General features: G+C 41.2%; 1 protein-coding gene across 1 annotated transcript in view; it reads left to right on the plus strand.

The window, feature by feature from the left end:
* The window catches only part of slit3 (slit homolog 3 (Drosophila)), a 180,093-nt gene extending 165,242 nt beyond the window's left edge, over positions 1–14,851 (plus strand). Inside the window, exons 32-36 of the mRNA XM_053631039.1 lie at positions 999–1,129; positions 9,364–9,518; positions 10,123–10,411; positions 12,309–12,514; positions 13,342–14,851. Of these exons, the coding sequence (XP_053487014.1) occupies positions 999–1,129; positions 9,364–9,518; positions 10,123–10,411; positions 12,309–12,514; positions 13,342–13,583 (1,023 nt within the window). The 3' untranslated portion in view covers positions 13,584–14,851. The remainder of the gene's footprint in view (positions 1–998; positions 1,130–9,363; positions 9,519–10,122; positions 10,412–12,308; positions 12,515–13,341) is intronic.
* The last annotated feature ends 226 nt before the right edge of the window (positions 14,852–15,077 follow it).

Consider the following 15,077-nt stretch of genomic DNA (forward strand, 5'->3'; position numbering starts at 1 on the left):
TGAACTATCTCGTGGACAGACAAAGTCAAACATCCAACAGTGAGATCCACCCACAACATCCTCCTCCTCCTCCTCCTCCTCAACCCCTATCAACACACTAGCATGGGCAGCCATCACTATCAGTCTGCTTTGTAGCAGGCCTTGCTGAGCTGTCCAAGCCTGTCTCTCATTCTGATCTCACCTAGCCTAGCCACGGAAAGCGATCTACCTTTCCTAACATCTGTTCCGGGGTTTTTATCGGTTGCAGCTCTCGGCCCAGCCCCGCTGACATTATTAGAATGTCACCTTTTGTCCACTAGCATGAATAATACCTCCCTAGAGGACATATATTATGGTAATGGAAGTTGAGCCGGCTCTGTTATCAGCTGCAATCATGAGCCCCCTCGTCACGGCTGGATTGCATCTCCGCTACAAATGAGTCGTTCGCCTCGCCGCCGACAGGGCAGCCTAATGTTAATTAAAGAGGGAGGAGATAAAAATAGCCGGCGTATTCTTCATCTGCCTGCAGAGGTGAGCTGGTGACTTTGAGATAGCAACATCTGCAGCCGTAGAAGGGGTTTGCTGGTTAGGGTACAAGGACGATACTGACACTCCTGCTTTTTTAAATATATAAGGGAGGCAGACGGGCAGTCCTTGGGTTTGAGACCAAGCGCTGACGTTTTTGTGAAATGTCTTTTAGTTGAAATTCAGCACTAGCACTCATCATGTGGTCACGCTACTTGCCTTGCATGGCTCCAGGCTATTGGGCAAGAGTGTGAAAGCTCCACTGGGGATTATTTCATACAGAGTCAGGCTGTTACACTTCATGAACCATAAATCTCTCAAGTCCTGTGTATGATTTGAGTGCTGCTACCTACTCAAGGATTTTTGTAGCTGTTCTGGTTGATATGACCAACTAAACTCCAGGTGTTAAGTGCAAGTACGGCTGTTTTTTTTTTCTCCCCCATTCCATGTTGGGTGTCATTGTAAGTTTATCATTCTCATTTCTGTCTATATAGGTGGCTACTGATAAGGATAATGGCATGCTATTTTATAAGGAGGATCATGACCCTTTGGCTGTGGAGCTGTATCAAGGCCACATTCGACTGATGTATGACATCGCTAAGTACCCTCCTACAACTGTATACAGGTAAGGATACACTAGACACTGAGAACACATTGTATAAAATACACACATAGGTAAAACCAAAACACAACTGCAAATCATAAAGCTCAACAGCAAAATGAGAAACAAAACAGCAAATCAGAAAACACAATAGATAATAAAATAATAAAATAATAATATATTATAATAATTATAATAATATAATAATAAATAATTATTATATTATTGTTTATTAATAATAATAAATAATAATAAAAGATACAACAGCAAAGCAAAAACACAAGAGAAAATCAAAAACACAATAGCAAATCAGAAAATAAATAACAAATAAAAAGCATAGCATCAAAATGAAAACACAACAAATAAAAGATACAAGAGCAAATCAGAAAGCTCAACAGCAAAATGAAAAACTAAATAGCAAAGCAAGAACACATGAGAAAATCAAAAACACAACCGCAAATCAGAAAATAAACGAATAAAAGACATAGCATCAAAATGAAAACACAACAGCAAAGCAAAATACAACAGCAAATTCGGAAACACAAGAGAAAATCAAAAACACAAGAGCAAATCCAAGACATAACAGCAAAAACAAATCTACTGATTTGCTGTGGTATATTTGGTCAATATGTTTCGCTCTCACAGGACACTGTAAGGTAGGTACTATACTAAACCTAAACATACACACTGCATCTTAAAGTGTACTCATTTGTCTACCCTGAAGATGTTGACTCATATGAAGCAGACACGCCAAAGCATACCTAATCTTTGAGACAATGGCTCTTGGCTAAACACATGTGACCGAGGGTAACTTTGACCCCGAAGCCTAATCCCCAAACCCAGGGTTTACTTCAGCTCTCTCTACCCCTTGTCAGGTAGCTCTCTTGTTCTCTCTCTCTCTCTCTCTCACATACACACACACACACATTTTCTGTACAAACACTGGAGTCCAGTGTGGATTTGTGTGCCTCCGCTCACTGGAGCCTCACAAATAAGCTCGGCTTATTTGGCTTTTACGGCTCCCCACGGGCGTCTTTTTAACTGCCGGAATTGTTGGCTGTAATTTAGGAACCTTGTTTTGCTTCACCAAGATTCTAATGACATTTAGTCTGTTTTTACGCAGTTCATCAACTGTCGATCGTTCGGTATCAGTATAACTGTCTCAAATATCTTTCTGTTTGCTTCACTAATTCTGAATGCTGGTAATTTTTGTAATATAGATTTGGTGGCAGATAGCACAGGTTGATGTGCAGTTCACAACAGATTCTACCTCTGTGCAGCTCTCTGTTAGGCTTTCACAGCTTAATAGTGCAAGGATAATTATGTGCATACTAAATACTAAATATAGGAAAAGGGATCATTTTTGCAATGTCTGAAAATGGCTTAAAGGGATGTTTAAATTCGTTTAATGGGATTCCTCAATTATTTTGTTTAATATGCTGTATATCTTAAAATATATTAGTGTTTGGATTGCATTTTGTGCACTACCAGTCAAAAGTATGAATAATTTAGATATCATATATATTGAAGGAGTGGGGCACGGTAACTTAGTGGTTAGCACGTTTGCCTCGCACCTCTGGGGTTGGGCGCTCGAATCCCTTGCATGTTCTCCCCGTGCCTCAGGGGCTTCCTCGGAGCACTCCGCTTTCCTCCCCCAGTCCAAAGACATGCATTGTAGGCATTTCCAAATTGTCCATAGTGTGTGAATGGGTGTGCAGTTCTGCCCTGCAATGTGTTGGCACCCTGTCCAGGGTGCATCCCCCTGCCTTGTGCCCCAAGTTTCCTGGGTTCCAGGCATCATAGGCTTCAGGCTCCGCCACAACCCTGCGTCGGATAAACAGTATGGAAAATAGATGGATGTATTAAAGGCAAAGTGCCCATAAATTTATTTCTGAATGTATTCTTAATAAGGGATTTTACTTCAAATGAGTTTCAAAACAGACAGATTTTATTTGGAGCTTGACAAATGTGGAAACTTTAAGAAAAGCCTACTGGGTGAAGCTTTCTCATGAAGCTGGTTGAGAAGAAGCCAAGAGTGTGCAAGAATACTGAATTTAAATATGAAATAGTTTTATATGTTTAACACATTTCTTGGTCATTTGTGTTATTCCATAGTGTTAAGGCCTTCATTATTATTTTAAAATAATATAAAATTGTAAAACTCTTCTATATGATTCAGTGTGTCCAAATTGTTCACTGGTAGTATATCTGAAATGTATTTCATATTTTAAACAGAAAAATAAGAAATGGCCACATTTTTTTTTCTTCCTTATGGTTCAGTCTCACTGTTGACAGAAAGTGCATTCAAGCTGGCATCACGGGGCAAACAAACACGCTTTCTTAAATATAAATATACAAGGCGCCATGCTCAAGTTGTTTGACCATATCTCAGCAACTTTTCTTCTTGAAATCTAGATGCATCACTTGAAAGATGCCGAGAGTCAGTTTAAAGCTGGCACGTTCATACAGCCAGAATGCCTTAAGACCCTTTCCTGTCACACAGCGGATCAGTGCACACTGAGAGGTGGCAGTTGTGACTGGTTTCTGATCTGAGCCAACCTCCCTGTACACCAGATAGCATATTATTGATCTCTCGCTAGCTCTGAAAAAAGGGCCTCTCTTAACTTCCCACTGCCTAGGACCCAATCGATAGGGCTGTCGGGAGTGTCACAGCATGTAAAAATAACACTTCATCCAGGAGTCTTGCCCGTGCGTGATATAATAGCCTCAAATTACTCAATACTAGCACAAAGCTGTGCAATTATTTTATTAGTATGCACTCAAAGGTGTACTTCACTGATTATTCACCGGTTTATGATCATGATAATGAGTCTTTATTGGTCACATATACATTACAGCCCAGTGAAATTCTTTTCTTCGCATACGCCAGCATGTCAGGAAGTTGGTGTCAGAGCACAGGGTCAGCCATGATACAGCACCCTGGAGCAGAGAGGGTTAAGAGCCTTGCTCAAGGGCCCAACAGTGGCAGCTTGGCAGCTCCGATCAGTAACCCAGAGCCTGGCAGTGCTAAGGCTTGAAGCTCTGACCTTCCGATCAGTAACCCAGAGCCTAATTCATACTAATTCATATATAGTATGAATAGACAGAAGCTCCGAGTGTCAGATTTGTAGTCGGACTTGATAAACTCAGTGTACTTTTCCTGAGTGCAGCTGTGTTCTGGATGGTGATTTCTGTGGCTGTAGTCGAGCTGCGTCATGGCCTTATTTTGCATGCTTACCCTCTCATTAGGCTGTTCTTTCCCCTGATGACGTAATGCTCTGTGGTTTTGGCGTGCCTGAAGGCCATTGTCTCTGGGCTTGTGGGGAGATAGTGCTGAGCTGTGTAATATGGAATGGAGAAGGAGGCAGTTTTCACCGACTACAAGGCAGAATTGCCCCTGTCTACCTTCATTAGCCTGATATGAGCCACAACACATAGTTCACCAGTCAGGCCAGCATGTTCCTGAGCTTTTCATGTCACGGTTAAGCTAGTGAGGTCCATGCAGCAGCTGCTCAAATTTGTAACTCCGTCCCAACCCAGAACTCTGGGCCATGGAGAAATGCAGACGTGACGCTTCCTTGGCTGAGACACAGCATCGTAGAGCTCTGGTTCAGGGGCTTTGTTGAGGGTGATTGACTTCGAATGTCCCACTGAGTCATGAAGCATCTGTGAGGCGAGGATCAGAAGAGAGGCCAAAGCTTCTTCACCTTATCCATAACTGAAGCGAAGCATTCACTTTCAAGCATTCATTTTTTGAGATTCGCAGCCAAGGGAGGCAATGATGAACAGAAGAGAAGCGAGAGAGTTCTGTGGAGAGGAACTGAGAAAAGACAGATTAGACCCAGGAGAGAATGATGTGATAGAATGCTGGTGGAGGGTGAAGGCTACTTATCACTCCGTAGTGATCTTGGCATATTGGGGATTCAAGATAGAGGAGAGCGATAAGTGTACTGAGGAGGTGAACTGAAGAAGGGATCTTAACTAGCACTAAAGCATCATTAGGTTTCAGATGAATGCCTAAATTGCACTGCTTGCTAATGTTCTGCCCTTATCAAAAACCCAGCGCTAATCTCTCCATTAGTTTCAGAAGCAGTGTGGGCACTTGTTCAGCAGGGAGCACCAGTTTTCGTGAATCCATCACAGGAAATTAAAGGAGGAGATTGGAATTGCAGCTCTCCTTTCTACCTTGCTCCACGCACTATGGCTTCAGCCATGCCTAACCCAGTTTCACAGAATGAGGCTTATGTTTTCCGCATCAACTGGATCTAAAGCTTAACGCAGCGGGGTGATGGGGGGTCAGGGTGTGTTTTTATTGCCTGTTTTCTTTCATCCGTCTGGGATTAGCACTCAGTTCCTATGTGACTGAAGTGCTAGGAACACAGGAGCCTTTTTTTTTTTTTTTTTAAAGAGAAGCCCAGCAGGGATTGAGGTAAGCAAGACTGGCCTGCTTGAAAGCGCAGTGTATCTTGGACTGGAACTAGGAGCCAAGTTTTGGAACTGGATTATGTTAGTTTTCTCTTAGATCAGATCAAGTTAGGGCTCAGAGCTGAGCGTTGAGCTCCTCTGGGCCTGACTGACTACAGTGTTATTGAAAGGTCATTAGAAAATACCACTGTGCCACTTGAACACACAAGAGAACATCTCTTCCAAGACCCGATGTTAACATTAGACTTCCCGTTTCTGGTAAAAGACCCCTACTTGCACTGACAGAGGTTCACACGGATCAGAAGGCTGTTGAAATCAGTCAGTTCCCCCACCCTTTTGAGGTTCTGTTCACTAAACAAGTACGTAGCTTAGCTACTCAGCTCCAAAAGAGTCCTAATTGCGGTTACAGCTGCAATCCATAACTGCACTGACTGCCTGTGTACCGTTGACTTCAGCCAGTCTGGTGTGACTCTGCTGTAAGCAAACGATAGCGCCGGGTAATTGAATTTGGAAAACGTAAATATGTCCGTAGGTTCACTGATTTAGATAACTTTCCGAGATGAAGGCTCCGGTAATTGTGTCTAAGTTTGTGTTTGTGTTGTTTATAATACGGTTTCGTGGAGGGTGTTGTATTTTCAGCTGACAGGAAATTGACTTCTCCCTGCATTTGAGTCTGCTCAAATCTAAGACGGCGTTTTATTTGTTTTTATAGAGCCCAATAACGGAGCATTTAAAGCTTAAACGCATGCTGGGCACATATCAAATCCGGAGCTCTCCCCCTTTACAAATATCATGTGACCTTTGGAAAATTTCATCCAGTAAATAAGCTGGCCAGTATTGGTGAAAGTGGCTGCTCTTTTGAGTGGGTTATGATCTTGGTTTGGTGTCTGGTGCCATCTAGTGTTATGGTGTTTTTAAAGCTAGTGCCTGACAATTTTATGTCATCCAGGCCTTAACAAATATACAACAGCCTGACTGAAACTAAAGGATTAATCTGGTTATGTGTATTTAATCTCAGCTTTATCTCATAAAACGAAAAGCCACCTCTTCCGTCTCTGCGTCCTAACTCCTGGGGCTACTGTTAATGAAAGACTGGTGTCAAAGGCACTGTCCGAAAACCATAATAAAGCCAGGCATATATGGTATGTAGAGTATCAAATAGACCGTAGGGAAAGTTCTTGAGGGGGTCTTGCAAATGGATGTTGCTCACAAAGAGAACGTTTGCAAGCATGGAATTGAATTATGAGGCTGTAATATAAACCGTATAAAGCGTATATGTGTTGAGCCAAGAGCCAGTAAAGCATGCCAGGAGTTAAGTTCCTGAAGTACGCTGATCTTTCTGTGCACTGGGGATGAGGAAAATAAAAAATACTTAGACTCACTCTTGAAAAATTATGCATTAATGCCATAACTGGATTTTTACATTGGTATATGCATAATGTTGTTGTTGTTTTTTTAACAGTACCAAATATTTCTAATGAAATCTTATCGTTTTGGAGGTACATTAAGCCTAGCCATGATCGATAAGCACGTAAGCACATAAAACATGACAAGGTGTGCTGTTACAGGAAAATAATCAAGGATGGGGTGGCATGATGTGGCCTGATACTAAGTGGAGTTCCTCTTACCACTCTAAAGTTGATTAGTTTCCTGTTACAGCACATACAAAGCAATTTGACATGATTACAGTTTTTTTTTTTTATTAAAGAATGATGCTTCATACATTTAATCACTTACAGTCAATTACATTTAATGCTAATGTCATAGCAGATACATACAGTCATTGCTTCACATTCTCTTTATCTGAAGTTAATACGACAGCATCTTACAGAGAAGCCATAAAAATTGTAAGGAGTTTTATTATTATTATTATTATTATTATTATTATTAGTCTATGTGGAGCAAGTCCCTGTGAAAGAGTTGTTACTATAGAAGTGATAATATTTCAGAATAAGTGCATGAATATAAACCTGTGATTTGAATTACACCTGGTACTACTGTAAGTCAGAGCTGCTCTTATAGAAAAAGAATCAACACCTTGTGACCAATTAGATTTAGGAATTCAACTGGCTATTAGAAAAAAAAGAAAAGGAAAAAAAAAGATGCATCATGACACCTTGAATTGAAATCAAATCAAGAGCACATGTAGCCTTGGAAAAAAAACCTCCAGCTCAAATTCAAGCACTGCAAGGCAAAGTAAACTCACTTTAATTGTTTGTTTAAGTTACTTAATTGATTTCACTCTGCCTTTCTTTCTCTACATGGGGCAGCTGTGACCAATCATTGGGTAAAACAGAGTCATAACAGGACCACCTATGGTTAAGGCACAGACCCTTTTTCCATATCTCACACCCCATTATTCTGAGCTGTTAATTCGAAGGTTGTGCAACCTGACCTGCGGTGCAGCTGGGGAAAGTGTCAGATTCTCACCATGGAGAGAAAGATGCTTTTGACACGTTACGCCAGCGTGCTTTTTTTGGACCCCTTTTTTTTCTGAGAAGTGAAATGCGGTACAAAGAGAGGAAGAGTGTGTTTTGGGTACCGAAGGAGAACAAGCCACACTTCTGTATCCGCAATCTCTCTTGCTCAGTCCCTCACTCTCTCGTTGCTCTCTCTCTCTCTCTCTCTCTCTCTCTCTCTCTCTCTCTCTCTCTCTCTCGCTCGCTGTCTTACTCTTTGCCAAACCACTGTCTCTAGCTGTCTGACGCTGCCTATGCTCCTTCCAGGAATAACTCGTCTAAGATGAGTCTCTGTAGCCATAATTGACCTGCTTTCTCATGCTCTGATGTCAGTTTGCAGGGGGTTAGCAGGGTCATGACCCAGTCCACTACAATGTCACACTCAGACAAAACACAATTACCCAGCAATCAGCAGGTCCAGCATGTCCTGGACTGAGTAGCGTGGGAAGCTGGAGCACTCACGAGCCTGTTGTAACTCCAGTGTATGAGCGCAGCATGTGGTCTCTGCCAAAATCATCCAGCTGAGCAAGGGTTCGTTGTCACGCTCCGTGCGTTTTCTCTCAGAGGTTTCAAGGGCCGCAGCGAGCTCTCAGCACTCTCTAAAAATGTTTAACAAGATCAGACAAAAAAAAGAAGAAGAACGCAAGCTCCTGAGTTCTCTCAGGCTCCAACCACCAAGCCCTCACCTCAAATCACACTCAGTCTCAGCTGGATTCAATGTATTTGTGGATGGGTGTATGAGAAAGAACGTGTCAGATCTCCTTATTGTGTTAGAGAGAGCTCTCAGCCAGCACAAGATCTCCGAGTGCTGTTAGTCCCATCAATGCCAAACTAAAGAACACACCTGGCACAGCCATCATGTTTGCTCAGCCAAAGCATGCACATATATTTCATCCTGTACATTAAGGTTTGCTCATGCTGTGATCACTATACATTACAGTGTCTGCTTACAACAGGTTGACATGAAATGTCATATAACATTGCTGCAGAAGTGCAAGTATTAAATTATTCGGTCAGGAAAACGGCTCTTACCTGAACAGTTGAGTGGTATAACAGGAATATCCTATCCCGTGGTATTTCAAAATTACAACGTTACATGCTTCTTTGACATCTATGCCAAATACATCAATTCAATCCATTTAGCCTTTAGAGCATGCAGCATTTACTGGCTGCTTGGTCACGCTTATGTCACATTTTACTAATTTGGTGGCTAGAAAATACTTGTGCATGCCATCTTCATCCAGTAATACATTTTAATTTAAATAATTTAATAGTGGATACTGAACTCTGTTTAGTCAGCATTACTCTCGAGAAGAGATGGCATGTAAAATATTGAACAATCCTGACCTCTGTCTATTTGTCTGTCTGTGTTAGTGTGGAATCGGTGAACGACGGACTCTTCCACACAGTGGAATTACTGATCCAGAATCAAACGTTGAGTCTGGTGGTGGATAAAGGATCCCCTAAGAGTCTGGGCAAACTGGCACGGCCGCCCTCAGTGGAGCCAAACACCCATCTTTACATCGGAGGTGAGAGCACAACACACCTACACACACACACACATTTATGTCTGATATACACAACCATTCACTCTTTTCTCTACTATGTACTGTACCACCTGATAGGTGTGGGTTGGGGAAGCAAAATTTTTAGTCATGGTATTTTGGCCGTTACGCATGCATTTTTATGGAAATGCACAAAAAAGACTTTTTTGACTGTTTTTTTACAAACATATAGTCTACGCTTCAGAATTATTGGCACCCTTGGTAAAAAAAAAAAAAAACTGATCTTTAATTGAAGTAAATTGAGGTTAATTAACCACAAAGACATTTTTCACCTTTTCACCCATCATTACCAAGGGTCCCAATAATTTTGTAGCCGATTGTACAAAGAATTTATTATTTAGTAAGCTGCAGTGAAACAATGTACAAAAATATATTTCCAGCTAGTCCAGCTTGTCTAGTCTAAGATCAACCAATTTCCAACAAAAGTACCTTTTTTCCATACCAGTTCTTGACACTAACATCAAACATCCTCAGTTTTCTTTAGTCTACCATGTTATCATAACCATGTAACACTTTCATTTTTGCTACACATTGTTACGTGAATGTCTGTATGACTTGTTTCTCTCAGGCGTTCCCTCTGCGATCGGCTCCACAGGCCTGCGTACGGGAGCTGAGCGCACATCCCAGTCCTTCAACGGCTGCATCCATAACGTCCGTTTCAACGGAGAGCTGCAGGAGTTGAGTACCGGGCTGACGGGCACAGAAGGCATCCTGCCTGGCTGCCACTTGTGCAGTGTGTGTGCACAGGGGCCGTGCAGGCAGAGGGGTGAGGCGGGCGTGACCTGTGAGTGTCCTGCCAGCAGCAGTGGTCCTCTATGCGAGCAACAGAGCTACGCCAACCCCTGTCAGTCCAGCAGGTACTGTAACCACACACAAACACACACTCTTATACGTTCTCCATATATATATATATATGGGTCTGACTTGTAACCAGTTATATATCTAAATACATGACACTGAGAAATTAGTGCATGCTTTCATAACCTCTATATAGGTCTGTTGTAATGTGGTACTGGCTGGCAGCCCTGCTGTCTCTTTAAAAAAGCTTTAGTTACAGTAGTTCAGAATGCAGCAGCCCGTGTCCTTACCAGGAAATGAGCCGAGCACATTACCCTAGTCTTCTTTAAGATTTAGTGGCTACCTATTTAGTTCTGCATTCACCTCAGTCATTTTTATTCTATAAGGCTCTAAATGGTTCTGCTCTGGCATGTCTAACCGATTGTAAGCACTATAGTCCTGGGCACGTAGCTCAGCTGTGAATCCAAGTTCATACAATGGAAGATCTTTTTCTTATATGAGCAATATAGGTGTTATCTAATTCAAGATTCGAATGTAGACATGTTTTTCCCATGTCTTCATGGGTTTCCCTCGAAACCACGCCAGGAGGTGGACTGGCTTTGCTGAAATGGCCCTAGGTGTGAATGGGTGTATGAATGTGTGTATGCATACTGGCCTGTGATAGATTGGCATCTCTCCAACATGGTCCACTGTTTCCAGCATAAGCTCTGGATCCACTGTGACCCTGACCAAGATAAAGTGCTTAGAGAATATGAATGAATGAATGAATGAATGCATTTTTTTGTTATTTATGGCAACTGAAAATCCTCAACAAGCGATGCTGAAACTTTCCCCTTCTGTTAAAACGATGCATGCCTCATGAGTTGCCTTTTACAACCCCAGTTTCAATTCCCAAAAAGTTGGGACGCTGTGTAAAATGTAAATGAATGTAAATAAAACAGAATGCAATGATTTGCAAAACTCATAAACCCATGTGTTATTCATAATAGAACATAGAAAATATATCAATTATTTAAACTGAGTAAATGTACCATTTAAAGGAAAAAATAAAGTAATTTTGAATTTGATGACCGCAACACATCTCAAAAAAGTTGGGACGGGGCAACAAAAGGCTGGAAAAGTAGGTGTTACTAAAAAGAAACAGCTAGAGGAACATTTTGCATCTGGAAAGGCACCATCAATGCTGAAAGGTATATACAGGTTTTAGAGGAACATATGCTTCCATCCAGATTGCATCCCATCTTTACTTCTGAGAGACTCTGCTTCTCTTAGATACTCTTTTTATAACCAATTATGTTACTGACCTGTTACCAATTAACCTCCAGCTGTTTCTTTTTAGTAACACTTACTTTTCCAGCCTGTTGTTGCCCCCGTCCCAACTTTTTTGAAACATGTTGCGACCATCAAATTCAACATTACCTTATTTTTTTTCTCAAAATGGTACGTTTACTCATTTGATATTTTTTTCTATGTTCTATTGTGAATAACATATGGGTGTATGAGATTTGCAAATCATTGCATTCTGTTTTTATTCACATTTTACACAGCGTTCCAACTTTTTTGGAACTGGGATTGTAAGAAAAAGAGTTGAAGCTGCAGCTTTTTTCCAGCTGAGGGTCAAGTACATTTCTGGGCCAGAAAAAAATGTTTTTTTAAAAATCCTCAAATGAAGAAACTAGCCTGATCCATAGCATGATAATACTGTAATTAATACTTCTTCTGAGGTATCTTTGAAACTAGATGTTATTTATAGCCCAAGAAACACTTTTAAACATTTAAGACATTATCCGGCTGTGTAAGGAGGACAACAGAATTGTCTGAAAATGTACACCAGATGCAGACTGCAATATGAACAAACATAAAAACAAGATATTTACATATGAATATTGATTTATTTAACTCTTGTTCTCTTGTTCTCTCTCTTTCTCTCTCTCTCTCTCTCTCAACTGGGAACAGGTGTGTGCATGGCCTGTGTGTGCCTAAGGGTTCGTCCTACAGCTGTAAGTGTGCGCAAGGTTACACGGGTCAGTTCTGTGAAAGGAGAGAGGAGCCAGCCGCCTGCAGGGGGCACTACTGTGTGCATGGGGAATGCAGAGTGGACGAGAGTGGAGATCCTGCATGCCACTGCCAGCCTGGATACACAGGCAGTACCTGTGAAACCGGTACAACACACACACACACATATACACACACATACACACACACACACACACACACCACACATATATACACACACACACATACACACACACCACACATATACACACACAGACACACACACATATATACACACACACACACACACACACATTTACGCACATACACACACACACATATACACACAAACACATATACACACACCACACATATACACACAAACACATATACACACACCACACATATACACACAAACACATATACACACACACACATATACACACACCACACATATACACACAAACACATATACACACACACCACACATATACACACAAACACATATACACACACCACAGATATAAACACAAACGCATATAGACACACACATATATACACACACATGTACACACACACATATACGCATATATACACACACACACATATATACACACACACACACACACATACACACACACACACATATACACACATATATACACACACACACAGCTAAACTTTCACTGTATTGTGCTCTTCTTCGAAACAGACATTTATCTAATCTAACCACTATTCTGTGTGTTATTCTGCAACACCAGGCATACAACACAATGGTGCGTACTGTTATAGGAAAATAATGAGTAATAATTGGGGGTGGTGTGATGTCTTTTACACCTCTAAGTTGATTATGTTTCTATAAGAATACATCCTGACGTTACATCCTGGAACAGTTCAGGGTTAAGGGTCATGCTCGAGGGCCTGACAGTACAGGTTTTCACGATGTTCATTTCATGTATTTGGAGTTCTCACACGTCTGCTCTCCTCCTCCCAGAGCTGACGTGTCAGGGCGAGATGGTCCGTGAACAGCTCAAGCGTCACATAGGCCAGAAGACATGCACGTCCACCAGTAAGGTCCCCCGGGTCGAGTGTTCACGCTCGTGTCACCCGGGACTCTGCTGCGCCCCCACCAAGAGCCGCAGACGGAAAGTCAGCTTCAAGTGCTCGGACGGCTCCTCTTTCTCCGAAGAGCTGGAGACGACCGTGGAGTGCGGCTGCTCGAAATGCCCTTCATAATGATCACCTTCTCCACCCTTGCCCCCGCACCCCCCCACCCCATTTCACATGGAGCCAGAGGGAAAGAAAATATATTGTACATTAAAAAAAAAATACAAATAGAACTTATTTTTATTAAGGGATTTTTTTAAAGAGACTGTTTTTATGATGTTTCTTGTATGTGTGATATAAAAGTTATTTTGTATCCATGAAAAAAAAACAAAAAAACCCACACACACACAGCAGATTAACATTCCTGAAAGTATATGAATTTTATATAAATAAATATATATGAATGTGTGTATCTATATAAATGTACAACCTAACCTGAAGATTAATAGTGTGTATTGCATGTCTGACTGAGTGTGAGAGGGATTTTTTAGGACACTGAGCAAGTAAAATATTAAAAAGCCAATAATGCCGGTCAAGAGGAGCATGAGGAACCTCAAACTGTCCCCGACGTGAAGAGGACCGCTACGCTGGTGAAACAGGAACTGTGCCTTATATCCAGCTTGCATTGTGATAGACTAAAGGACTCATTACTTAAATCCAGAGCTGAAGGATTGGAACTGTTTATCTTTAGAGCTCTGAAATGCTCATGTTACATGCAGATGTTCCTGACTGTTGGGGTTTTTTTTGTTGTTTTTGTTTGTTTGTTTTTTATTTGTCTATTATCACTCAAAGAGAAGAGCAGAATTCCAAGCAGGATGGATCACAGAGCGAAACGTATCTCCCCGTATTCCTCGCATGACTGCATGGAAGCGTATAGGACTGAATGTGAACTCATGCTGTGGTCCAGCAGAGACGCTCCAGTCACTGGTGGTGTCTTTCTCCCATTTTTATTTTTTGTTGTTGTTGTTGGGTTTTTTTTTACTAAATATTCACAAAAACACGACCACATCTGAGCTCTGTTGGAAAGCTCTCCATGTTGATACAGTATTCTGTCATAACCTTACTAATATATTAAACACGAATATGTTATGCCCATTACTACTGTATTTTGTATCATATAGCCATTGTTTTACAAGAAAGGCTTTTTAAGAGAGATAGTAAACATGTCAAATTTCCCCGAAGTAAATCAATCGGTGTTAAACCCAAATACGATCGGTGTATTCTCAAGAATAAAACATTAGAACATTTCCCAATGATCTGATATATGATGAATTATATTAATGCCTGTAAAGGTAAAGATGGTGTAACTAATAGAGCATTTCTGGTTGAATATGAACTAGAGAGTGATGAATAACGTACTATGAATGTTGAATTAAAACTTCTAATGAATCCTTTAACAGGGTTTTTTGGTTATTGCTGTACTAATTGTTAACACACAAGGAAATGACATGGTTTCAGATGGTTTTTGAGGGTTGATTATGATGATTGTGTACATTAAACAAGTCAGGACACATTCCTCTTAGGGAAAAAATGCATTATGGGGGGCCGTGTCTCGGTGGCTTAGTGGTTTGCCGTGCACCTCTGGGGTTGGGGGTTTGAATCCCGCCTCCGCCCTATGACGTT

This window comes from Ictalurus furcatus, chromosome 8, assembly GCF_023375685.1.
Source record: "Ictalurus furcatus strain D&B chromosome 8, Billie_1.0, whole genome shotgun sequence".
Classification (NCBI taxonomy): Eukaryota; Metazoa; Chordata; class Actinopteri; order Siluriformes; family Ictaluridae; genus Ictalurus; species Ictalurus furcatus.